Source organism: Plecotus auritus (genome assembly GCF_963455305.1).
Source record: "Plecotus auritus genome assembly, chromosome: 1".
Classification (NCBI taxonomy): domain Eukaryota; kingdom Metazoa; phylum Chordata; class Mammalia; order Chiroptera; family Vespertilionidae; genus Plecotus; species Plecotus auritus.
The window spans coordinates 215,428,663-215,455,556 of NC_137770.1; the positions used below are offsets into that span (position 1 = coordinate 215,428,663).

Genomic DNA, 26,894 nt, shown 5'->3' on the forward strand with positions numbered 1-26,894 from the left:
TTAAATTTCCATTCCCTTGTCACCAAACCTGTTCCAACAAATGATTGCCGTGTGTCTACTTAATGTAACTGGAGTAGCTTAAACATTAATTGAACTCGGTCACCCTCATGCTGTTAGCACCAGGAACTGGCAGATTAAGACGGCTGCCCACGGCCTCACAGCAAAGCCACTCACTCACTTGAAATTAAATCCCAGGGGAGGTTAAGGACCCGCATTTACAACGTCTCTGGCTCTCTCTGGCCCTAAATTGCTTTGTTTCTCATGTGCTACAATACTTAGAAATAACTTGAATTCTTTCTGTATTGTTCCTAGAGAGTTGAGGGCTCATTAGTGAACTCAGAGTTCATTAGGGAAAATGGACTAGGGTCATGGGTTTCGATAACAGTCACAAAGAGTGTACTTTGCAGAACCAGGCGTGCGGTCTTGATCTTCCCAAGATGACTTAATTCAGGGAGAATTTGGGGCAGAGGCAGCTGTCAGCAGCTACAGGAGACAGAAGCATCTCTGCCCTTCTCATCCAAACTCAAGCAACTCAGGAGGAGTCCTTCCTCCACCCACTTGGTGTAGCCTGGCCAGCACGTTAGGCATCCCCTCTGTACACTTCTCTCCAAACCCAGGTGGAGAACAGTGCCAGTGGCGCTGCTGGCTTACAGATCTAAAGGGAAAGCCCCCTGTGGGCCTGTCACCTGGCTGTGAACCCCTGACTCCAGGGACACCTGAGGCAGGTGATGGGAAGGGTGGTCATCAGGAGCCCTGGGTTCTGACCTGGCTCTGAGGGCCACCTACGTAAGTGACATGACCTCCAACCAGTCACATCACTTCCCCGCTCTGAGCTCAAATGTCCTCACTTGAAAAATAAAGGCTTGACTTGCTATCTAGCTGCACACGGACTAGAGCAGATCTGTGTGTGGGCACAGTGGGGTGGGGGTGGGCGCAGGACATATTTCACGGGAAAGAAGAGTCCTCAGTTAAAAGATCAAGTTTGCAAATGCCAGCCATGATGATGTCTGAGTCTCCTGGCTCTGAATTATGATTGTGGCAGATCGGTGGCCAAACCTCTTAAAGCCACCAACTGAGTCTGGGGCTCTTTTCTTAATCATGAATCAGGCTGTTTGGACTTCCTTTATTGACAAACGTGTCTGGTAGAGAGGACCGGTGAGCCTCTAAGCCTGAAAAGTGGAAACTTTCAGGAAGAAATCTTCAAAATGATCTGAGAGAGCATAAGAGCAGATTTGTTCTGTTTTGTTCCTTGATAAGTAGGTGAGGAAACTGCAGTCTACTCCATAAGGGCGGGTCATTCATTCATTCATTCATTCATTCCTTTCTGTTCACCCAAACATTGGCTGCAGTCTCCATGTGCAGAGATCTGTGCACAGAACTCCAGAGGAGCCAGAAATTGTACTCAAGTATCTTAGAGTTCAATGGAAGATATAAGAAATTGGCATGAGCCAGGCCAGTGTGGCTCAGTGGTTGAGGGTCAACCCATGAACCAAGAGGCCACTGGTTCGATTCCCTGTCAGAGCACATGCCCAGGTTGTGGACTTAATCCCCAGTAGGGGGCATGCAGAAGGCAGCCAATCGATGTTTCTCTCTCATCATTTCTCTCTCTCCCCCTCTCCTTTCCCGTCTCTCTAAAAAAAATCAATAAAACATTTTTTAAAAAGAAATGGGCATGAAAAATAACAGAAGGTTGAATGCTATGAGAAATGAAGAGAGTTTTATGGGAAATGGGATGTTGAGAGAGAACAGGGGACGGGGGATGAGGGCAGAGTTTAATTGGAAAGGATCATTTTATGCAGGCCTTGAAGGAAGACTTGGGTTCAGGCCTAGAATAAAAAACATTCCAGGCAAAGAAACTTATGCTGGCATGCAGGAAGGAAAATGGAAAACATGTATGCATAGTTTAGTTTGGCTGAAACCAAAGTTTGGCAAGAAGAAGAGTGGCTGGAAATGTCCATTGGGTGGGCGTCTAAAAGTAAATACTATCTTTGTCCATTTTAGTCTTTCCAAGGTTGTATCACCTGATTCCAGACGGTGAAATTACCAGCATCAAGATTAATAGAGTGGATCCCAATGAAAGCCTCTCCATTAGGCTTGTGGGAGGCAGTGAAACCCCGCTGGTCCATATCATTATCCAACACATCTATCGTGATGGGGTGATTGCCAGAGACGGCCGGCTACTGCCAGGAGACATCATACTAAAGGTAGAGACCATGGCTGTGAGGCCATGAAAAGGAGCTTAATAAAAATCACCTCGGAGCAATTAACTGAGTGGGTGGATGCATGGATGCATGGATGAAATACTAAAATAAATATGGAGCAATTACTTTTCATAGTTACTATGTTGATATGTTCTTAATATGAGATTTACAATTTAATTGAGATAGGTCTTTGTTCCTCTCTCTCCCTTTCTCATTCTTTCACTCTCCTTTCTCTCTTTATATAAATATTTCTTCCTATCTCTATCATTTTGTCTGGCTTCCCCTCCTTCTTCTTTCTTTACCCTCTAGCTTCTTCCATCCTCTCTCTTCCCTTCCTCTACCTCCCCTCTCTTCCTTCTCCTCTTCCTCTCTCTCCTTCTTCCTACCCCTCCCTCCTACTTTATGTAATATAATATAAAATAATATAAAACTAGAGCATATGTCTTCTGAAATTGTTTTTAAAGTAGACTAATGGAACACTTTGTATTTTATCTAATCATTTGCATTCACACACGACTCTAAAGTAAATTTCCAGTTGCTTAATGGCCCCCCATGAAAAAAAAAATGTCATCCCTAAATTATTCCTGCTAACCCAGAGACATTCTAGGGAGACAGGTGGGGGACAGAAAGCTTTGGGCATTACTGTCCTGTGAGGCTTGGTTGAGGGGAAGAACGTCTGGGAGTAATTTTCAGAAGAAGAGAAAGGATAAAGGAAGAGTTGTTTATCAGACAGAAGTCAAGCATGTGCCAAAAGGGACAAGGAATTTCTCCCTGGTCATATATTTCCTGTCTGATACTCAGATGACAGTTTCATCCCACCCCTTCTAGGTTGCTGAGGGGCCAGCTCCTGACACATCATGAGCAGTTTCTTTGGGCAGGAGTTCTTACTCTTGGGAATAAGAGAAAATTGAAAGCACTTATCGTAGAAAAAACTGAAATTCCGATTGGCTTTCAAGGGTGGAGTACAAGGCAGGGCCCATCAACCCCAAGGGACAGTCAGCGTGTGCAATCTGCGATACTCCGCATGGCGTCCTCCCGATTCTGGTGGAAACTATGCTGCCTGGGAGGGTTGCATAATAAAACATTTTTATTCTTACAGCCTTCAACTGGCACTTGCAGGCAAAAGAACTGCCAGGACTGTTTAGCGAGCGACCCTGACCTTCCCTTGGCCTGGACGCGATGGGGGAAACCAGACACAGGATAAGGCAGCCAAGCAGAGCTAGGTCTTTAAGCTCACCTGGGCTTGGACAGAGATGGCGAGCCTTGTCTGTGCAGGAGGGAGCCTCCCTCCACCCCTGGAGACGCAGCAGAAAACTGGCGACTGTACGCCGCAGGAAGGCCTTTTACAATCTCACTGCGAAGCTCCTCTAACAGTTGGCTGCAAGCCCAAGATTTCTTACCAAACCATAGAAATTCAAGAAGATTGTTTCTCTTCGGTGGGGCCTCGCTCCCTAAGCACAGAGCGCTGTGTGAATCTTCTCTTCCAGAGCAGCACCTACCACTGGGGGCTGCGCCTGCTTAGCAGGGTAATCAAACCCAGAAAGCGCCACCAGGCATCCGGAGGCAGATCTTTAAAGAGGCACAAATGAGAGGGCTGAGCTTGAGGATCTTTAAGTAGCATCATAAAGTGACCCAGCCTTTCAATAAAAGAACCTAGAAACTTCTATTCACATCAGTTTGTTTGAAACTACAGAGATTTTTTTTTCTTTTGTTGAGAACATGGGCAAAAGACGTTGCAGACCTGACTCTCTCCCCTTCCCCATCTCCCCCCCCCCCTCTCTCTCTCTCTCTCTCACACACACACACACACACACACACACACACACACACACACAGTAGTGGGGACTGACATGCAGTATGGGTGACCCAGGGAGAAAAATTCATTTGGGGGCTTTGGGAAAAAAAAAAAAAGTCACCTCAGTTTGAATTGAACAGCAGTTTACTATTATCCTTGAGCACAATGGAATGTTTTCTATTCTCATTTGCCTTTTCCTACTTTTGATTCCTTTTTCCCCCCACTCCAAATGAAAAACTGAGAGTTTGGATTGCATAAATAAATGTGTGGGGGCTTGTGTCAGGGTGAGGTAGCAGAAAGATGGTTTCCACTGAGACCTATGACGGTGGTACAGGTGACCTCACAGCAAGTAATGTGGAGTAATGTGGGAAGATGGGGATATTTGGGCAGAGCAGAGCGGCTCTGTGGACCGGCCCTGGTGATTCTGTGGGCCTGGGCCTCTTGGGAAGGGGCGTCGCAGGCGGAACTGACAGCTGGGTCCCCTCCCCCAGGTCAACGGGATGGACATCAGCAACGTCCGTCACAACTACGCCCTGCGCCTGCTGCGGCAGCCCTGCCGGGTGCTGTGGCTCACGGTGCTGCGGGAGCAGAAGTTCCGGAGCAGGAACAACGGGCAGGCGCTGGACAGCTATGGGCCCCGCGATGACAGTTTCCATGTGATTCTCAACAAAAGCAGCCCTGAGGAGCAGCTTGGGATAAAACTGGTGCGCAAGGTGGATGAACCTGGGGTATTCATTTTCAACGTGTTGGATGGCGGTGTGGCGGACCGACACGGTCAGCTGGAGGAGAACGACCGTGTGTTAGCCATCAATGGACATGACCTCAGATACGGCAGCCCAGAGAGCGCAGCTCATCTGATCCAGGTGGGTCACAGGTCCTTCCTAGATCCGGGTCAAAAACTCCACCACCTTGACCATGTGTCCTGTTACTACCAATGTGACACACAGTGCCTCCCATTCGAGGAGTCAAATTGAAGGGCCAGGTAAGAATATTACTCAAGCAAGTAATGTGGTTTGGGATTGTGGACATTCCTTAGGCTTGGCCATCCATCCACCAGTCTAATGCAGGTAAACACATCGGGCTGTGTGCTGTAAGCTCACCAGGGTAAGATCGCTCAAGGTCAGCAGGGCTGTGTCATCCCTGTACCCAGTATGTTAGGTGCAGACCCAGCGGTCATTCAGATATATACATCCCCTTGTACTAACTGCCATAGAAGTGGGGCTATGCACCCTCCAGCGATCCTGTGGACAGAGCCTCTATAGGATTGGCTAAGGCTAAGCCTCATCTCTCTGGCTACATCCAGGCCCCCTTGGAACGCCCATAGAAACTCAAGTATGAACTTTGGAGGAAGTCCCCTAATAAAAGACAGAGAGAAATTATTGATCATTCAGGCAAATAGAGTTCCCAGTAGCGCAACATTGGTTCAGAATAATTCACTTTCTAACCAGTGTGATGTCATCAACCCCCAACATGCATCTTGTTGTCTTGAGCTGAGTCACCATTAGTTTTTCCAAAGTTCACTGAGCTTCCAGATTATTCTTAGAAGAATAGGCTTTGTTCTGTTTTTTTGTGTGTTTTTTTTGTTTGTTTGTTTTTTAATTCTAACCCATTCATTCACTTAACTCACTCAATACTGTATGTATTACGTTTCTGCTGCTTGACTAGTCCTGGGTGAGGTGCAGGGAACAGAGAGGTGATGACACTCTGGCTGTCTTCCCAAAGGAACCCCCAATCTAATAGGGCAGGTGGGCTTTTTCTAAATGGCTGCCACGTGGTGTGACAGTCCTGGAATGGAGACATTAAGCACTGTGCTGCACAGGTAAAGGCGAGATTTTTGCTTAGATGGGCCTAGGAATTCTCCAGAGGAGGAAGATCTTGAACCGGGGCTTTGAGAAATCAGAAGTTCTCTGGGTGGGCGAAGCAGGAAGGCTCATTCTAAGGAGATACAACACAAAAGAACATGTTGCGAAAGCCTGTTAGGGCAGTGGTTAATACCTGGGGCAGGGTGTCTTAAGAATATTTGCCATTCTCCAGCCCATCATGTCAGCTTCCACTTAGCAACTGAAGTGACTTCAACAGTGAGTTCGCCTCGGTAGTTGACTGAATCTTATACCTAGATCCATGGAGGGTGACATAACAGAGCCTGCCCTAAGGGCTTGATTATCTAAATCCTAATAAATCTTCCCACCTTCGGGTTCCAGCCATGGAGTTCCTGGTGTTGGCAACACTTTTCAATATCATGTGTGTCTGATCCCTGTTCTTTGAGGAGACCACATGGTGGAGAATACTGTCATTTTAAATGTGGACAACTTGAGCAGAGGGTCCAAGGGGCCTTACCCTGCTCGCTCCATCCACCAGAATAGGAAGGACACGTTGCGCCTTGGCTCCTGAACTGTGGCTCTCCGTGATGTCCTAATTCCAAGGTGATTCTCAGCCTAATGGATCTTCCCAACAGGGTGTGAGGTTATGCAGGCAGTAAATTAAAGCAGAGTTACAAGAGGCATTTCCCTTCTGGAGTTTATGCCATCTGTTCCCAAGTTCACAGTCCCAGCCTCAACTCCTCTGAAGACCACAACTCATATTCCACTGCCCGCTTGGTTTCTCCATGTGGATGTCTAAAAGGCATTTCAAATTTAATGTCCAAAACCGAACCCTTGTCTTCCTTCCACTCCACCCCTTGTCATACCTGCTCTTCCCTCAGTCTTTCCCAGTCTCTAAAAATGGCACCACCATTTACCCAGTTACTTGGGCCAAAAAGAATCTTTACTCTTTTTAATATCCCCCTCCCACAATCCATTTGTCACCACTTTCCTTCAGCCAGGCCATCAGCTTTGGTTTGGCCACCGTAAGAACCTGTTACCTGGTCTCCTTGCTTCTACACTCAGTCCTCTGCCTCTGCCCTTCACACAGCAGTGAGAACGACCACTTTACAAAGTCAAGGCCATCATCTCCCTCTCTTGTGCTCAGCTCTCTGATGCTTCCCAAGACACTTACATTAAAAATTCCAAACCTAACACTGGCCTGTAGAGCCATACGTAATCTGGCCTTTACTTATGTCTCCATCTCCACTTCCTAAGCAAAGGGAAGAATTTTTAGTATTCTCCCCTTTGCTTACCCAGCTCAGTCACGTGGGACGTTCTTGCTGTCCTTCTGACTGGAAGACTCTTCCAAGTACCTGTAAAACTCACTCCCACAATTCAGGTCTCTTCTCAAATGTCACTCTGACAATCCCATTTAAAATATCACTTACTACTCACAATTCTATATCCTCTAATCTGCTTTATATTGTTTTTCTATCAACTAGTTATTAGCTGCCAATTTAGTAGAGTATGTTAGAGTATCATATCTCAAGCACTTAGAGAAATGCCTGGCAATAGTAAACACTCAATACATATTTGTTGAATGAATAAATTGAGTCAAATTATAAAAATGTAAATAAATATAATTTACACATTCCATCTCTAGGGATTTTTTGTCAAACCATTTACCAAAGCACAAGCACCAAATCTTTGTTCCCAAGATAGAATCTCTATTTTAAAATATATTTTTATTGATTTTAGAGAGAGTGGAAGGGAGGGAGAAAGGAAAAGAGAGAAACATCAATCAGTTTCCTCCCATACGCACCCCAACTGGGGACCGAACCCACAACGTGGGCATGTGCCCTGACTGGGACTCAAACCAGCAACCTTTTGGTGCACATGACGACTCAACCAACTGAACCATGCTGGCCTGGACTAGAATCTTTATTTTTGTCCACTTGAATTTGTTCAGTTGTTATTGGCTGAGCACCTCCTATGTGCCCAGAGGTGGGTGGTACAATGGGGAACAAGACTGACACAGTTCCTGACCTTGTAGAGCTTGGAATATATTCCTGTCTCTGATCTCAAATACAGTCAGGTCATTATTAAGCTGAGGATTCTTATCTGTGAGAAAAAATGAGAGAGAAAATAGACAATGTTTATGAAGACATTAACCCATGAAAAGGAAAGATTCCTTGTTGTTTTTCTTCATAAAGAAACTGCACTCTAAGCATTAATTTTTTTCTCTGTAAAAACTAGACTTCTTGTGTTACACTTGTTAGCGCCCTCTGCAGGTCAACAGTGCAACTTGCATTCATTCTGGAGATCATCTGCCAACTTATACTTTGCAATAAGCAAAACAAAACCTCCCCTACTTGTGTCATTTGGAAAAATTTGGCATCCTACATATGATTACATATGGCATGCTACTTTTGTAGATTAGTAACGGAGGAGGAAAAACATTTTTTCCCCTGAGAACGTTAATTTATGAAATCTTGCCTAATAGTGGGACTTCCTAAAAGATTCTTCTGCTTACTAAACAAAGCCAATGTGCTTTATAAGCAAGGGAGGATGATTAAAAAAAAAAAAATGGGCAAAGCTAGTTGGAAAAGAAATGGAAAAAAATAGAATGTTGGGAAAACCCAGTTAAGCAATCACAAGAGTGGATTTTACCTGTTTGTGTGATACTTGTAACACACACCAAGCTGCGGGCCTTCAACTAAATACCCTTCAAAGGTTAAAACTCATAGATTTCCAGCCAACCCGTGGCAGCACTGGCCTTGTACCTACTCCATGACTCATATTTGCCTGACAAAGAAGTTCCCAGGCAACACGTCCTCTGGTCATGTCTTCTCCCACAGTACCACGCTTCTGCCTCTCTCCACATTATTTCAGGGGAAAGTTATTACAGGGAAACCACAACTGTTTTAAATTTGACCAACTTTACATATGTGGAGTCCTAATCTCAGCTTACTCAGCAGCAGCCTGGGTGCCAGACCCCAGAGTTAGAGACAGAGAGAGTCAGGCTCCTGACGAGGGGAGATGTAAGGAGATAGAAGCTTGAACTGTGGGCAGTGGACTGATTTAGAACTTAGTACAACTTTATTATTCTACGTGTTGACTTAAGATTTTTGAGCACCATGGCTAGAGTAACTGTGAAAGAGACAGCTTTGTGGAACTGTCTGGTGTCATAACCTAAAATGAGAGGACAAAGAAATATGGACCCAAGATTTGAGAGCCTGAAGGCAAAAAGACATCTGAACATTCGATACCTTGGTAATTCAGCTTTTATATCTATCCAGTGTCCCACATGAGAATGATTTATTCTGAGAGTTAATGCCTATTTTGAGGTGTTCTCATCTATCTGTAATTCTGGATCAGTGGGTGCCTATTTACTTAGGAGTTCAAATATATACATTTAATAAATAAAGAAAATAATCATGAATTTCAGATTTTAGTATCCTCCTTGTGCCTTTTTACCCCAGGCAACTTTCAGACTCAATGCACAAGCTAAAAAAAAAAAATGCAGCTAGTTTTAGAGATGGTGATAAGATGGGTTTTCATTAATACTGACATATGTGTGATTGCCTCCCCCCTCCTTTGCATGAATTACTATTTAAATGAAAAGTTATTTCTTCAAAGAACAACTGGCAACCATGCTCTTCAGATTTTTAAAAAGAAGGTGTCTGGCCTTTAGACAGAGGCAGAAAGCAAATAACAAACTACACACATTACCTACTTGTTCTAAATATGCTATTCCAGCTCATGAGTTCCACTATATAATTGGGAAAAGGCAACACTTTTGTTCCCTGGAGCCAGTGAAATGAGACCTGCTAGATCTGTGTGCTTTTTATAGATGAGCACAGCATATATAGCATTAAATCCCTATTTAAACCAATTTTCTTAGCATGGGATTGTGGTAAATCTAATGTTCATAGGTTACTATATAGATTTTAAAAGATTCTTCTGAACTGAATTCTTACAGTCCAAATAATTTTTACATAAAGCTCTAAATTTCATACATTCATGATAAAGCATGACTTGGTAAACTGTACAGCTTAGAATTTTAGGAGTGACTCTCATCACAGGTACACATTGCAAATATTATAGGAAATTGAAACTTCACTACTTTTCTCCAAACTACCTCACATGCATGTTTTTCTAGATACCATTAAAAAAGAAAAAGTTGTTTGAGGCAAAGGAGTGGGGTCATTCTGCTGACTCAGTGATCAGCAGCTTCAGGAACTCAAAAACTAAATTCTGATTTTGACCTTGTCACTGACATCTGCATGACCCTGTATCTGTAATACCACCATCATCATTAACTTCTTAGTCCCTAAAAGATATGTGCTTCTTCAAACGTAAGGATGAATATGGCGCTAGAATCTAGCGGGGAAAATACACCAAATTGCTATGTCAAATCTTGTTTTCCATCCTGGTCTAATCCTAAGGTTCCTAGTCATCTTTTCCTCACAGCCTCCTTGATTTCCTTTCTCCTTGGCCAGACTTTGATTACTCTGAGCTCACTAAAGCAGCTGCGGCCTCTCAGCAGAAGGTATTCACAAATTCTTTTTAAAATGTACCAGGCACTATGCTAGGTGCTAACATTTCAATAGTGAACAAATTGACACACACCAGATTTGCTTTCATGGAGCTCATAGGGGGAATATCAGCTTACAGTGCACCATTAGCTCATCTGAATGTATGTTTCTAGAGCCCTCTAGCTTTTGCTCAGTGAGAGGGACTTTTATTTCTTAGAAGTTCTCTTGCTCACTGGAGGGTGAGTTAGGACAAGAACTTTGTTTCTGTACCTTGTTGTGTAGGACATTGCCATATCACTAGGAATAACTCACGACTTTGGTATTTTTCTAACATAGCAATCAGCAGCCCTGTTCTGATGCCTTCTGTTGGCTGCATTGCCATGAAGGGTCTGTGTGCCATGCATGATCTCAGAGCCAGGCTGGAAGGCTGTCATGTGTTCCATAGCCGGGTTCTAAAACCTCACTGTCATTTTTCAATTGATCAGTAATGATGAAGGCAGACACCCATGGAATTCTTGGCTTCAAAAAACATAGAGACACCCCCCTATGCATGTATGAAATGGCAAAATGGGAACTCTATCAATGAGGTTCTGGGTATAACTGGTTCACCAGCAAAAAACAAGCAAACAAAAAAAACCTCACACACCCTTGTACCTACTCCATGACTGTGATGGTCAGACTAGAACTCGTTTTCTAGCTCCAGATCTGTTGTGTGTACACACAGACGCAAACACACACACACAGTTATTAAAATGAGTCCAGAGTTCAAGTTTTTGAGATGACTTGAAAATATATTAAATATTGAAGAAACTAGCAATACTTGCCCTGGAAAGGAAAAGAGTTAAGCGAGGGCAATGAGAGTTATCATCAGATAGGGTTGTCACGTGGAAATTGACTCTGGGTTACCCTGGAGGACGTGGCCAGAACCAATGGGCAAGCAAGAGAATGGCAAATGTAAGCTGAACCTGAGGACAAACTTGCTCATTAGTGCAATCTAAAAATGGCCTGACTGCCTTGGGACACAGCAAGTCCACTGTCATGGGAGGAATGAGCCGGTGACAACATGGCAAGGATTTTGCAGGGGACTTGAAGCATGGGCTACAGAGAAAAAGCTGGGATAGATGATGTCTGACATCTCTTCCATGTCTGTGACTTTTTAACTGTATGGAGCCAGTTCTCCATAGTCCCCAGGGCTGTGGGAGCACAGAATGGGAGAACACTTGAGCAGTTGCTGGAAGGGAAGCTGAAGTGGGGAAAACTCCAGAAAGCTTAGAAAGAGCTATCCTCACAGGTACACACTGAGAATCAGTGAAAGCTAGATTGTCTCACTTGGGGTTCCTTGGAAAAGAAACCTGTGGGGTATGCAGATGCAGAATGAGGTTGTTTTTAAAGAAATAGTAGTCATTAAGACCTGTGATGTTAACTGATGAAATGCTAAGTAGAGAAAAACTCTGTAAACAGCTTATCCTATCTAATAAAGAGGGAATATGCAAATTGACCATCACTCCATCACAAACATGGAAGCGCCCATAGCCACAAGATGGCGGCGCCCAGTCCTCTCAGCCCCACCAGAGTCCCCCAGTCCTGAGGGAGCAGCCGCTGAGAGCGGCAGTGTGAGCAGCCTGGCGGAATGCTTGCTTTGTCACCACGGCAACAAGACAAGCTTTCCACCCCGACCATTGAGGACCTCTAGGCAGCGGGCACGGAGCGGCCGGGGCGGGGGGGAACGCTTGCGTTGTTGCCCCGGTGATGAGGCAAGCGTTTTGCACCCAGCTGTGGAGGGCCTCTGGCCAGGCCAGGCACAGAACGCTTGTGTCGTTGCAGGCTGGGCTGAGGGACTCACCCCCCCATGCACGAATTTCGTGCACTGGGCCTCTAGTTTTAAATAGAAGTAATTGGCTCTGCCTCTGAAACTCTGTGTGTTAACCACATCTCTTTCATGGCACCTGCTTCTGACTGTCCCTGAAGCAGGACAAGGGCCCTGAGGGCAGGAGCATGTCCCCAAGGCTCTTAGTGAAGTGCCTGGCCCAGAGCAGGCATACACCAGCTGCGAGGAGAGAATGGTTGCCAATAAGCTGAGATGCACAATGGAGAATGTGGATGTCAACAGAATCCCTTTCCTCTAACCCGAAAGGAGAGAGGGAGTTTAATGCATGGATCTTTCTTGGAAGAGAAAGGAGTATATGGCACAGCCATTGGGCTGTGCAACTTGTGACCACTGTGCCCAGAGTTTGTCTAGAGCCGTGGTCAGCAAACCACGGCTCACGAGCCGTGGTTTGCCGCTCTGTTGACTAATGAGTTTGCCGACCACTGGTCTAGAGCAACACTGAGGATGCTTAGGGAGAGAGGAGAGGAAACTTGAAGTGAGAGGATCTAGCTCTTGCCTTGTCTACTACTTGAGCCAGCCACAGTTGTTCAACAGTCCTCCCATCCAAACTGTAACACCCAAGTGATGCAAGAGGGAAGCTGCCCTACCTCCGACCTATAGCATGTTCTTCCTTTGAGCATTTATTTAAATGACGGGTCTGCTGCACCCATCTCTCTGGCACATGTTTATGTCTGTATGAAATAAACAAGTTTCTGCCATTCTCTCCTTCATTCAGTCTTTGTCTCCCCCTCGCCCACCTTCTCACCCTCATTCCATATTTACACCAGATTCATCTCCATGGAAAGAAAGACTGATGCTAAGGCCTGTTTCTCGACACTGAATCCAGCTGTTCCTGGGAATAGGAGCCAGGACAAACACATTAGCCTATTTTCTACCTTTGACTTCAAAAGCTAGGAAAGAAAGTGCATCAGATAGAGTCTTGCTGAGAGCAATTTATAAGGTGGCTGGTGAGAGCCACAGATCCAGCCTTGCAGGGAATTTATTTCCACGTAAATCGATAACCAAGGTTATTTATTGGACTGTTCTTCCTGCCAACAACTTAATAAAAGTTAGCATTTGAAAATCCAGTGAGAAATTCGTGCTCGCAATGTGAATTAAATAGCTCTTGAAGGCTGTTCCTTGCCATTTTGGATTTTGCCTGGCAAGCTGATTCGACATGTAAGTCTTGGATTTTCTAAACTTTTATGAGGTGGTCAGGTCACATTCCTGGTCCAGAGTGAACGCAGCACAGTATGACGGCCTAGAGACAAACCTGGTGCCCAGAGCCTTGGAAACATCGGAGTTTCCCTGAAGATAAGCAAATTTGGGCCCAACCATTGAAGTTTTGACTTGAATGTTTGCCACTTCTTATCTCTTAATAATTTTTGCTTCAGAAAGCTCACAAAGATAACCTCATTGAGATAAGTGAGGCTTACAGTATTAAGAAAGGGACAGTGATTACAAAATACTCTTCCAAGAATTGAATTTAGTTCTTCATGTCAGCTTGCTCATTATTGTTTCCTGGACTTGTTATTTTTGTTCTGTTCTGACACGGGCTTTAGATGTGATGAAAAACACCAGGGGAGTGGAAATAGGTGAAGGAACAGAGAAAGGGCAAGTACCGGGTAGCCCCGCAGAAGCGAAAATGAGCGAAGGACTTGAACTTTGCTTTTGAGTCCTTTTTGATAGGATTTGCTCACTTCATGTGAAATGAATCTATTTGACTGGCCCACCATCTACCACAATGTTTACAATAGACACCCTTATGGTGTTTCAGCATATTTCTTAAAAGTTCATCTAATGTACAACCACCCAATTGACCCCCAGATTTTCAGAAAGCCCTGAGGAGAGATGTTTATTAATATAAGGATATAGAGTTGTGAAGGTTTGGGCTGATCTGTGCTGGACCACAGTGGGAATCTGATGTCATTGGTGGGTTCTTACTGCTTAAGGTTTCACAAATAAGGTCCTAGTTCCTGAGAGTGCAAGTGAGTTATGTTTTGTGGGACGGACGATGCAGAGAAGAGGCAGGAAGCAAATAGCTCGGTTCCCTAATGCTGGTGGGTCTTGATCCGGCATCTAGAAGGGTTCAGGAAACCTGGAGAAGGGGATGTGCATAAATTAAATAAGAGTCCAGAGACAAAACATAATTTTGAAAGGCATTTAGGGAGTCAGAGAAGATTTAGCTAAAACGAACTAAGTTCTCCTCAAGGGGTCTCAGGACCCCTTGCTTTTTATTAACACAATTTGTCCTAAGGCGAGGTAAAGATATACACATCAAAGGGTAGGGTTTGTACAGAGTCCATTGTCAGATTGGGGAATTGCCTTCAGCTGTTCAGGTGTTTGGCCAGGAGGCAATAACATGTAGATTAAGATGCCCTGAGCTGTCTGGCAGCAAGCAATCATTTTATGCATCCTTTTCAGGTTTGGGGAAATGCCTTTCAGCCATTCCCAGATGATTCAGCCCAGCTGACATGCTGGAATTGGCTTCCGGCAGTTCCCACTTTCTGAGCTCATTTGAATTCCTATCATGGAATTCAAATCCAGAAATGAAGCAAGACTTTCTGTGGCTCCTTTCGTGGCCTGACTTTCCTGTGGTCTGATGACCATGCCTGTGACGGAAGAAGGCAAGCAGGCCAATGTCAGGTCTGCTGTGGTTGTGAGTGGTCAGGAGGTGGGATGAAGATGGGAACCCCTAGAACTTACTCCTCTCTTCTCTACCTTCCTTGTCCCCAAATCTAGTATTTTGAAGGGGACTTTTCTAATCAAATCTAGCCATGCCTCAGGCACTGTTAGCTTTTACTAGGGTGATGGGTGAGCTCAAGTGTCTACTTCACTGGGTGGTCGGGAGGCCCTATTCATGTATGTTTCACAGGCCCAAGGTCTTGACTCACTGCCGTGCAGAGCTGGAGCCTCAGCAACCAGCAGTTCTCATGCTCTCAGGCACACATGAAACTCCTCGGTGGCAGAAAGTCAACCTGCACATTTATGGTGTGGAATGGACCTTACCAATGAGGAATGTATTTGCTATTTGGAACACTCTGTCCAAGTATCAGCATACACGACAGAGAGGACTAGTAGTCAGAATTAATGGTAGTCAGATGAAAAGCAAAGGGTTGAGGCAAAGGCCTTTGATCAGGCTGTGTTAGGGCCACTGGGTCACCCCTGTAGTTCTGAAGTGCTCATCATTTTCAGTACCCGGATGTTTGAAACCGTCAGACGCGGAATTTCTCTTTCTGCAGCAGTAACATTCCTGCCAATAACTCTACTGCTTTTTTTTTACTGCTGACCCTTGGTCTCACACCTTCAGTCTGGAGTTTGACAAGGCTGCTACTTTATACTGTACATCCTGTTCTATCTGGAAAGTTTCTCAAACATTTCAGGCTGTGTACGGTAGAGCCATTCATTGGATAAGGGGTAAAGGAAATGACTTGTGTTGTCAAATTACAAAGTGGGCACTGCCATGAAAAATACTAGAAACCACTTTTTTCCATAAAAAAAGGTAAAACCCAACTCACACATCTCGGTAACCCTGGTGCTTGGGTTGGGTTCCCAGTGCTAACGCCTGTGTCTTATCACCCAGGCCAGTGAAAGGCGCATCCACCTCATCGTGTCCCGCCAGGCCCGTCAGCAGAGTCCTGACATCTTTCAGGAAGCCAGCTGGAGCAGCAATGGCAACCGGTCCTCGGGGCCAGGCGCCAGGAGCCACAACCCCAAGGTGAGGCCCAGCAGGGTACGTCCACTGCTTCTGCGGTGAGCTATTTCTCGGGAAGGCTGCACACATTAACATTTCTAAGTGTCATCTCTGGATTTCATCACTTAAACACTATGTGACTTATCTTGTAACAGTAAAAGCCCAGAGTCCCATCTTCAAGACCTGGTGGGATAGCAGGTGTCTCCCATCCAAGCAGGAGAGAGGAAGATGCAGGAGAGTTTTGAAACCTGATCTTGCAGACCTCATAATTTCTGGTCTAAGCCAAATAGATGTCATGTTATTTCAACTCATCTTGTTTGAGGACTGTTTTTCATTCACTTTGAAATGAAGCAAGAGGTTTGCTTGGCTTCTGGATTTTGAAGTTTCCAGTCTGCCTGAAAAGGAACAATTCCCCTGCTATTTTTAGGGTGTTTGTTTTTGTAGAAGGATCCAGAAAAATAATATAAACACTTGAAGTTCAAGTAACACTAGCAAGTGGTGAGGATTGGGCAAACCAAAGAGTACATGTCTGTCTTATGGAATTGAAATCCAGAAACATTTTTAAAAACGAGGGATGAAGCAGCATGTATCTGCAGGTCAGCAATGTGCAGCCCCTCTTTAAGTGAGGTGCCTCAGCCCAGTTTCTACTTCTGTCTGTGGCCATTGTTAAAGGCAGTGCCATAACTTCTCCATTTGGTTGGGTGTCTAAGCAACACACACCTTGCTTAGACCCAGTTGAGTCCAATAGCCTCCACTTGGCATCCTTTTGTGATGGTGATGAATTTCTGGCTGCCATTTCTTCTGGGATCCGGTTTCATTAAATTACTTGTAACTAGGGGAGGGGGTCAATTGGGGAAAAAGAAAACATGTGAAACTTTAGACAATAAAAAATAATTTAAAAAATTACTTGTAACTAAAAAATCTTATAGATAGCCCATTCTTCCTGCATCAGATTAGGGAATGTCTACATACCACATCAGGCTAGATTTCGGTTTGGAATAATTCACAAGTTTGAATTTTTGAGCAATGTATGTAGAAACTATAATCAAAATTTTGATTTTGGAACATCTCTGCTTCGTATGCTGTTAATTACACAGCCTACACAGATACTCCCTCTCCCCTTTCTCCAGCCTACCAGCCAGCTATGCCCCATAAATCCATAAATTCCAGGTTTATTTACAATAAGCAATCTCAACAGACCAAGTACCTCGTTGCTAAAACATTTTATGGATAAGCATTCCCTGGTGTCTTTTCACTAGTAAATACCATTAGTGTGTTTAAATAAATTTAATGCTATTAATAGAAGACTAGTTTATTCTCTTAATAAAAGTTTTAATCTAGTTAACTAATTATAATTGCGTTAGCAAGACCATATTATATCCTAGCTCACTAAACCACTAAGAATGAAGCTTCCACCAGCCCTGTGGTTTTATAACCCCTTCTACCTAACCACAATGAGCCATGGAAAGAGCCAGGAGGGTCTGATCAAATTTTTGCTGAAACCCTCTCTCATGTTCAATTCCTGGAAAACATGCATAACAAACTGGCCCAGTAGAAATTGTAATTATTTTCATTTTAATTTATAGTTCTCTCTGCCTTCTGAAATGTTCTCATGCACACATTAAAAGTGGCATATTTAAAAATGCAATGAAGACGTAGATGGCTCTTTGATGGTTTAGTTTTTTATGATCCTACTAAAGTTGTATTTTGTTTAGGAAACAACATGGCTTTTTGAAAGCAGGAAGTGAAATTACTCAAATACCAAAGAAGACAAACCAAGATTTGTGAGACAGAAAAGTTTTTAATGAATTCAAAAGTTAAAGAACAATAGGCATCAAGTTTCAGAGTGTGGTTACCTACCTCTGAGAGAGGAAAGGGAATGTGACCAGAGGGAAGTCAGAGAGGCACCTCAGCTGTACATGGGACATGTATGTCTGACACTGGGTTGCAAGGTATATGGGCAGGTTATATTCATCTTTATGCATTTTTTAATATGTCTAAAATGCTTTTTAAAAACCCAAAGCAAATATTCTATTATGTAATTTTATAGCTGAGTGATAGTACACTGGTGGCCCTGACATATTTTAATCAGCTTAAACTGTTTTATCGTAATTCATGTTTTAAACATTAGGGAGCACCCTCAAGTCTCCAAAGTAGGGAAGGGGTGTGGGGAAGAAAACGGGGGGGAAAAGAACATCTCTGTTGTATTTAACTTTGTTGTATTTAACTTTCCTCTCCCCACCACAGTTAGGCAAGTCTGGGTACAGGGAGCACTTGGGCTTTTCCATTCCTAACACAGGTGTGTCTCTCCTGTGGGTAAAGCAACTATGTGGGAGACACAGGACACATGGACACATTTCTTATCTGGGGTAGTCCAGTCATGTCTGTTTAGCCCGTAGTTGCTCAGTGCAGAAAGGCCGTTTGAGAAGCACCGAAGTGAAAGGAGGTTCTGATCTCCAGGGACTTGCATGTAAAAACATAAATGACACACCTCTGCAGCCGGGAGGACATAACTTTCTGCAACCAAAACATGTGTCATGTGACTTATTTGATACAATTTGATTTGGGTTGAGTTCTGTAGTTAAACTCCCTCTGGAAAAACTGGGTGATTAGTTCTTTCATGTGTTTTTCTGACAGATGCCTGAACATTGGTAAGTTAATTTAGATCATGCGTTTCAGTGTTACCTCTAAAAGCAAAATGGGATAGTGGGGAGCATGGATTTAGAATCAGACATCCTGGGTTGCAGGTCCCAATTTTCCTCCTGACACCTGTTTCACTTACCTGGTTTTTTAAAATGTTAAGTCTTGGTTTGCCTGCCTGAACCTGCCTAAGTAGGAAACAAATAGGTATTTCCTTCCTTTTCCCAAAGGTGTAGCTGGCCAATCTGCACATTATTCCAGCAATATTTATTCACAACAAATATTAAAGCCTCACGAATTCCTATTAACTGGAGTGGCAGGAGTGAAGCCAATGTAACTTCTGGGAATATTTCATAAGATATGGAATTTTGCTACTTTCAAATGAATTTTATAACACCTTTTTTAAAAAAACCAAAAAGTCCTATTTTCCATTTGGTTGTATTACTTTTAGCCACAGGTTTGCTGTACATGGGCATTCTTACCCATTTCATAGATGAAGCTAGAAGGAGCTTGAGTGATCACATTATCACAAATCTCATAAGCTAATTACTGTTAAAAACCCAAATATCAATAAAAGATATTCAAACTTACTACAAAGAAAGGCAATTACGTTATTGGAATCTTTGTTTTCACCTGGGAAAATGTTGGTAAATATGGATAAAACCTTGTATTGGCAGAATTGTGAGAAATCAGTATTTTCACAGTGTCTTAGAGAGATAATGATAGAATCCATTTCAAAGGTAATTTATCAATATCTATTGAAATGTAAAATGCCCAGGCTCTTTGATTTCTCCATTGTAATACTAGGACATTAGCCTAAGGAAATAGTTACACAAGTGCACAAGATATGTGAGTCTAAGATGTTTGCAGTGTCCCTGTTTAATTTTGCGAAAGACTGCAAACAACCTGTCATCAGTGGGGAATATAACACATCCACATGAAGTATTAGGCAGCTGTTCAAGAATGAGATAGTGTGTGAGGTATGTGTGTGTGAGATATCCTTGTTTTTCAGAATATTCCAGACTGTGTTTTAGGCTTCACCTTGGGAGACTGATCAACTACCCTTACGATACCCCTGTCCCACATGTGGAAATAATGAAATAAAGCCCTTCTTTGTGAGCATCATGAGTAAATGCTTTATGAATATCCCCAGGAATGAGCTGAAGCAGCAGGGCAGCCAGTGGGAGTCTCTGGGTTTAGAATTCTTGCCACATTGGAGGCATTTCAGAACTGCCTGCATCTCCAAGTGGGCTTCTTTTGAGAGATGCTTCTAATTAAAGGAAGAGACATCCTGCATCTAATTGCTTTTCTGAAGGGAAAGGTCAAGTGCTGAGAATGGATCTTTAGAGCCCCTCTAAGTCTACTCTATGGCCTTAGCCAGAGTGCAAGGACTATTACTAGTCTTATTTTGAAACTTTTCTCTGAAGAAAGTCTTATTTCAGTTTTATAACTCTCATCTGATAACCATTATCTTCAAGGTTCTGGGGTTTATATAAACACAATCCAGACCTTACAAGTACTAATTATAATATATACCTTGCCATCATTATTCAATTTCTGATTTATTATTCTATTACTACCAAAAACAATTTGTGGCAATTTGCAATGTATTCATCCATTTATTCAGCAAACATGTACTTAAAACCATCTTCAATGTGCTAAATGCTACTGTGTTCAATGCTAGGGGTACAGTAATAGGCCATTACTGTATACAATAAGGCCATTAAAAGAGACATGGCTGCCCTAACCGGTTTGGCTCAGTGGATGGAGCGTCGACCTACGGACTGAAGGGTCCCAGGTTCGATTCCGATCAAGGGCATGTACCTTGGTTGCGGGCACATCCCCAGTGGGGGTGTGCAGGAGGCAGCTGATTGACGTTTCTCTCATCATTGGTGTTTCTGGCTCTCTATCCCTCTCCCTTCCTCTCTGTAGAAAATCAATAAAATATATTAAAAAAAAAAAAGAGAGAGACACGGCTAACTTAAAACTGCAGGAAATCATAAAATAAATGCACACAAAAGCCTAGGCTTATCTTGCTTCCTAATGAGGCATTTAAAATTGACCCTGTGCTTGCAGGTAAAATAGTTCTATATGATGTCATCCAACCAATTTGTAGATGTTTAACTAGAATTCATTTGATTTGTTGAATAGATTATATATATATAGGGTTAAAATGGAAAAGATATGTCAAGAAGTCCCTGTTCCACCTACCCCCAGGAAACCAATTTTTCTCCCAGTTTCTTTATAGAAATGCAAATAGTAATACAAATCATTTTTTTTTTTAAAGAGCTAGTACACTTACACTTTTTTTGTACCTTGATTTATTTTTATTTTTATTTTTTTTAGTCAGATGTGCTTTTAAATGTTCCTTCCTTAGGTACAACTATAGCTATGCTTTGAGCCAGATACTTCTTTGAGGTTTGACCAAGTGTTATATTTATTTGCAGTACACATGTCCACAGTCTTAGTCCCCTAGAATTCAGCAGCGCCAACCTTTTGGACCTCACGGGCCACCAGTTGGTGACCGCTGCCTAGATCACTGCACCAGCAGGGAGGGGAAAACATTTTTGAAAAAGTATACATTGATATGTATTCATTGATAAGCAGTGTCCTTGACCTTCTCTACATTATTGCTTCAAGATAATGCTGCATATAGCTTTGCATGGTTTTCGTCTAGTGCTATTAAATCAAAGTAAGTTCTCTTCATTTGCTTTTCAAAAGTTTATCCAGTGTATACTATACAATTGCGTATACTATATTTTTATATTTATATTATATATATTTTATGTAACAAAATGAAAAAGTACAACTGACTGCATATTTAGAAATACTAAAGCGTAAAGATGCTAATTGGGAGAAACCTAGATATTGGTGAATTTTTAAGAGTCATATATATGAGCCGAAACCGGTTTGGCTCAGTGGATAGAGCGTCGGCCTGCGGACTGAAGGGTCCCGGGTTCGATTCCGGTCAAGGGCATGTACCTTGGTTGCGGGCACATCCCCAGTAGGGAGTGTGCAGGAGGCAGCTGATCGATGTTTCTCTCTCATCGATGTTTCTAGCTCTCTATCCCTCTCCCTTCCTCTCTGTAAAATATCAATAAAATATATTTTAAAAAAAAAAAAAAAAAAAAGAGTCATATATATGAAATCCATTTTTTTTTTAGAATTTCTATAATTGATTACCTGCATAAAGTTAACTGGCACTATTATTTAAAATATGGTTACTTTTGTAACTTAGAAAAAAATCCTGATATTCATGAATAAAATGAGTATTTCCAAAATGTTGACTCGACTATCAGGAATGAATCACTTGAAAAATTTGGGGTACAGTTCCTTGCATTTTTATTGGTCAATTTTTACTGAAATGTAAACTTCCTCTGAATCAGCCTATAGAATTTGTGATAATATAACTCTGCCCTAGGGGCTGGGGGGGGAGGGTGGCAAAACAAGGGTTCTCTCTCTGTGTGTCTTTCTCTGTGAGACCAAACACCACTATCATATATTTGTACCATTTTGTCTGTAGGAAATGCAAACCCATGTTTTTCTGTCTGTGCCTTTAGCACCTCCCTCTTGCAGTCACTTGTCATGAAAAGGTGGTTAGTGTCCGAAAAGACCCCAGCGAATCTCTTGGGATGACTGTTTCAGGGGGAGCATCACACAGTGAATGGGATTTGCCTATCTACGTCATCAGTGTTGAACCCGGAGGAGTCATAAGCAGAGATGGAAGAATAAAAACAGGTAAAAAGTAAAGAAACTTAAGGTTATGGGGCAGCAGTGTTAAGAGGAATTAGCAGCTTGCTAGGTTAGGTAACTGTTTCCAGATTTAACAAGCAAATGTGAGGGACATCTGTTACCTATTGACCATGAATAGTTTGAGTGTAATTGCCAGACTGGGTTTCAACCCGCCTTAGTTCAAGTGGATTGATGTGGGTGCCACCTTGCTTGCTAGTAAAGCAAGTACTGCAAACTATGCCAAGAATTAATAGGAAAATGCTAGTTCCGAGCAAGTTGCCTTGATTAAATGGCACAATTTTGTTCCATTTCTTCTAAGTGATCCTTTGCTGGATTTATCCGGTGATGAAACTATTCATGAATTATTCAATTTTATGAACTGTATAGGGGAAATAATTGGATAGACTTTGATTGAATATTAAGTGAAAGTACCATGCCATAGGTACTTTCCACTGGTGAAAAGTGTTTTGTTACTTTAATCTTGTGTGTCCTGGACTTCTGAAATTATAGAAGTAACCATAATATCGTCAATTCACATGAAGGGGTAACTCAAATGGTTGGGCAATTATGTTATTTAAGGATTCAGATTCAAGAGATAAAATGTAAAGTTTCTGAAGTACAGTTGCTCAGGCTATGGAGCCAGGGGGGGATGGCATGTTAAGTGATTCAGTCAGCCAACCTAACAATGTTTATTTCGGGTCAGGAAGGACTCAAGGCCTTTCCCATCTTTCCCCTATTTTTTACTCTTGCTTTGGTTATTCTATATAAAAAAGCTATTCAAAGGAGGCAGAAAGATCAGGAGATAAAAGAACAGAAAATGGAGGCAGGGGAGGTATCTATCTTAGTTTCTCTTGCTTTTCTTTTATATCCAAGCACCTGGGTGCAGAATAATGAGGTCAACCAGGAAGTGACTTGTGAGAGAACATGAGCAGATTATAGGATATGTATGGAAATGGTCCAGCACATAGTAGGTGCTTAACCAGTGCTAGTTCTTAGCACCTGTGCAATCAATAGAAATGTTAACTCTTCTTTCCACCTCTTTGAGAACACAGTTCCAGGGCCCATTTTTCTTAACTGCTGTAGACTCCATGCCAGATAATCTCAGGGGTAGTTCCTTATTCATTCAAATCATGTGTATTAGGTGCCCATCATACGCTAGGCTCTGTGCAGGTGCTGAAAGCTTTTGCCAAGTGCTCTCCCTTTGTGCTAAAACCATAAAACAAAAAAGGAGTGAAAATGTAGATTTTCTTTGATTAAATGGTAAATAAGGCTATTCCTCCTTTTTGTTGTTTTTTTAATGACAAGAGCCAAACACCAATGGGTATGCTTTAGAAACCTCTAAACACTACTTACCAATGCCTTGCGGAATGCACACAATTCACCATTTGCTATATGAGAATCCAGCCTCATGTCAATGCAAGAGGCTGACATGCGCCCCACCCTCACTACTTCACCGCATCCATCAGTCAGTCCCTGCTCCTTTGCACTATAAGCAGAAGGTCCTATTGCACTAAGGATGGCTTCTGCTTCTCTGACCACCAGGTGACATTTTGTTGAATGTGAATGGGGTTGAACTAACAGAGGTCAGCCGGAACAAGGCTGTTGCATTATTGAAAAGCACATCCTCCTCGATGGTTCTTAAAGCTTTGGAAGTCAAACAATGTGAGTCCCAGGAAGAATGCAACAGCCCAGCAGCCCTGGACTCCAACCACAACATGGCCCCGCCCGGTGACTGGTCCCCCTCCTGGGTCATGTGGCTGGAATTACCACGGTGAGTCCGAATGTGACATCTTTGCGGAGGTGTGGGAGGAAACAACTATATATGTTTTGACCATTCTTTCACTTTCTTGGGCTGAGTCACGGCACTAGCATCTTAATGAATCCCTGGATTGGTTGTGGGACTATTTGAAATAATTGTAACTGAAAATGCATGCAGAAATCATAGGGCAGGGACAAAAGCCTGGATGTGGAAACATTAGGCATTCATCATGAGGCGCTCACAGATCTGCCACGTAGAGTCGTTTCAGTTTTCTTGCAACAGGGAGCTCAGCTGATAGGGAGAGGATGCTGAAATCCAGGGTGTTCACTCAAGTAGGGGCAGGTTGACCTTTCCCGAATTTGCTAGTGGTACAGCCCCAGGATCTTGCATGGAGGATGACTCCCATCTATGGTTTTACCTCGAGCCGTCGGGAGGTCTGGGCTAAACCTAAAGCGACGCAGAACACTTTACCTTCACCTATGCTTATGCATGTGTTGAGAACGCATCTCTCATCTTCTTTCCTTAGTACCTACTCTTTTGAGTTCTTGCACATAACTTCAGGAAGCAGATGGCTTGTCACTTTAATGAGCTGCAACTAGAATCTTACAGTATATAGCTGTTTAATTGGTTCATACAGATACTTCAGGAAAGGATTTGGGGGTAGCCTTGCTAAGTGGCTGTAAACAAATTAAATATTCAGAGGGCAGATAAATTGGGTTTTATTCATCTGCATCACAAACATTAACTCTTGGCCTTCAGAAGATTCTTAGAAATTCCAAATGCATGATTTAAATGTTAAATATTGGAGTCACTGAAGATGATATGCTGGCTAGAATTAAATGAGCGAGAGCAGGATGTTTGGTTTTAGTACATTTTTCTTGAGGGTGGAGATAGGTCTTTTTTTTTTTTAATGAAGTTTATAAAACATCCCTGACTCAAATACAAACTGTCCTCGATTCCTTTTTGAGCCTTCAGTAATTGATAAATTTTAAATGAGTACATTTTTAAACAGCTGAGCATTGAGGCAGCTTAAAAACTTTAAACATTTAGAATTGAACCTAAGTGGAAGAGGATATTCTATTGTTTAAAAAAATCTTTTTGAAACTGCATTCTATTATAGATCACTTTTTGTGCTTCAAAGCTATTCCGTTATGTAATCAAGATTCAGGTAAGATGGGACAAATGTGAGGAACTTTTTACTCCAAATACAACCAAGTGAATGGCTTTCTTTCCCCCTTTTACGTGGCCATGGGCGGGCACCTGTATGCTCTTGCCAGAATAGTGTGGATTTTGCTCATTTCCTTGAAAAGAGTAGAAGGGCACTGTGAAAATAGTGCCAGTAGACACCACTGGTTTTCAGTCACCCTGGCAATGCTTATCTTCCTCCATCTCCCTTTCACCTAGTAGTAATTTAATAAGCACAGTACAAAACTCAGAGGGCACCAATGGGTATAGAGTGAAAGGTTGAGTCTCCCACCCCGTCCCCTCAGATCATAATCTGTCACCAATTCCTTGTGTATTTGTCCAGGGAGTATCTGTCAGAGGATGGCAAACTTTTTCTGAAAAGGGCCAGAGTTTAGGCTTTGTGGGTCATACTGTCTCTGTTGCAACTATTCAGTCCTGTGTTAGCATAAAAGTAGCCATGGACAAAATGGAAATGAATGGGCATGGTATTTATTTGCAAAAGCAGGTATCTCTGTACACACACAAAGTAGTATCATACACACTATTATGTACTGATTTTTAAAATCTAATATATACCCTAGGTATATCAGTAGATATCAAAAATAATACTACAATAAAAATTCATAGACTGTAAAGTGACAGCACCTACTATATGAACTGGTTCTAGTAAGGTGCGTTTGTACAAACCAGATGGCAGTTTGCCTGGATATATTACCGATCACACTCTGACTTTGCTACAGAGAAGTGTGATCTCATTTCTTCCCATCTGTGGGTGGCTTGGTCTTTTCACCTAATGTTCAAAATAACTTATTTGGGTTCTTCTTTTCAGGGAATCAAAATATGTATTTGGTGTCTCGTGTTGAATTTTCTCTTGAATTCTTTTCAACTGTTTATTTCCATTGTTTTCTTTGCTTATTTTAATCTGTCCTTCATATCCCTTATGTTTTTCAATAGTAATCTTTGTTTTTATATTTCTTCACTTCTTTCTTCTCTCAGTTTATTCTCTCATATCTTCCTTGATCTCTTATTTATAATTATTTCAGAAGTAGTTTAAATTCACAGTAATGTGGTTAAAACTTCATTTTTCTACAGTATTTTTCTGATGAGTAGGTTTTGTCTGTTACTGTTATTACTGTTACCTTCCCACTTTTGTAGTGTGTCTCCGCTGATTCTTTACCCTACCGCACTGGCAGGCTACTTCCTGTCCATATGGGTTGTCTGTTTAGGTTATTACCTCACTTATGCCCTTCTTCTCTGCCACACTGAGCCCAGGGAACGCTCTGCTAACAGTCAGCCTGCCTACTTCTGGTGTTCCCAGTGGATGTGTGTTTTGCTATCAGTGGACCACTCACTATGGCCCCCAGGACTCTACCGGCTTGGACAGCACTCTCCAGCTATGGGCATTCCCTCTTCCATCATCCCTCTTTGACTCTCACTGCCTTTGGAAGTTCTCTCTCATATATAGTGACTGAGTTTTAAGATGTAATTTGCATTTATATTTTTAAGTTTCCTAATTGCTTCTTTAGTAACTTTTTAAAAGCAGAAGGGATACAACTAAATTAGGAGTAGGCATATCAATTATGTATTTTCACAATCATGCTGCAAAACCTCAGTTAACAAGTAACCATATGTAATATTTAGTTCAAAAGTCTGTGGGGGCTCAGCTGATTCAGGCTAGGCT

General features: G+C 42.5%; 2 protein-coding genes across 4 annotated transcripts in view; one reads left to right on the forward strand and one right to left on the reverse strand.

Annotated features, from left to right (window-relative positions):
* LNX1 (ligand of numb-protein X 1) overlaps positions 1-26,894 on the forward strand; it is a 180,020-nt gene that overhangs the window by 149,757 nt on the left and 3,369 nt on the right. For all 3 annotated transcript variants that reach the window (XM_080660199.1, XM_080660200.1, XM_080660201.1), the window contains 5 exons: positions 2,002-2,204; positions 4,488-4,859; positions 15,787-15,921; positions 22,098-22,275; positions 23,812-24,040. In XM_080660199.1, coding sequence (XP_080516325.1) covers positions 2,002-2,204; positions 4,488-4,859; positions 15,787-15,921; positions 22,098-22,275; positions 23,812-24,040 — 1,117 coding nt within the window. The remainder of the gene's footprint in view (positions 1-2,001; positions 2,205-4,487; positions 4,860-15,786; positions 15,922-22,097; positions 22,276-23,811; positions 24,041-26,894) is intronic.
* The window catches only part of FIP1L1 (factor interacting with PAPOLA and CPSF1), a 97,647-nt gene continuing 85,154 nt past the window's right edge, over positions 14,402-26,894 (reverse strand). The window contains exon 19 of the mRNA XM_080660394.1: positions 14,402-16,729. The gene's annotated coding sequence lies outside the window, so the exon portion shown is untranslated. The remainder of the gene's footprint in view (positions 16,730-26,894) is intronic.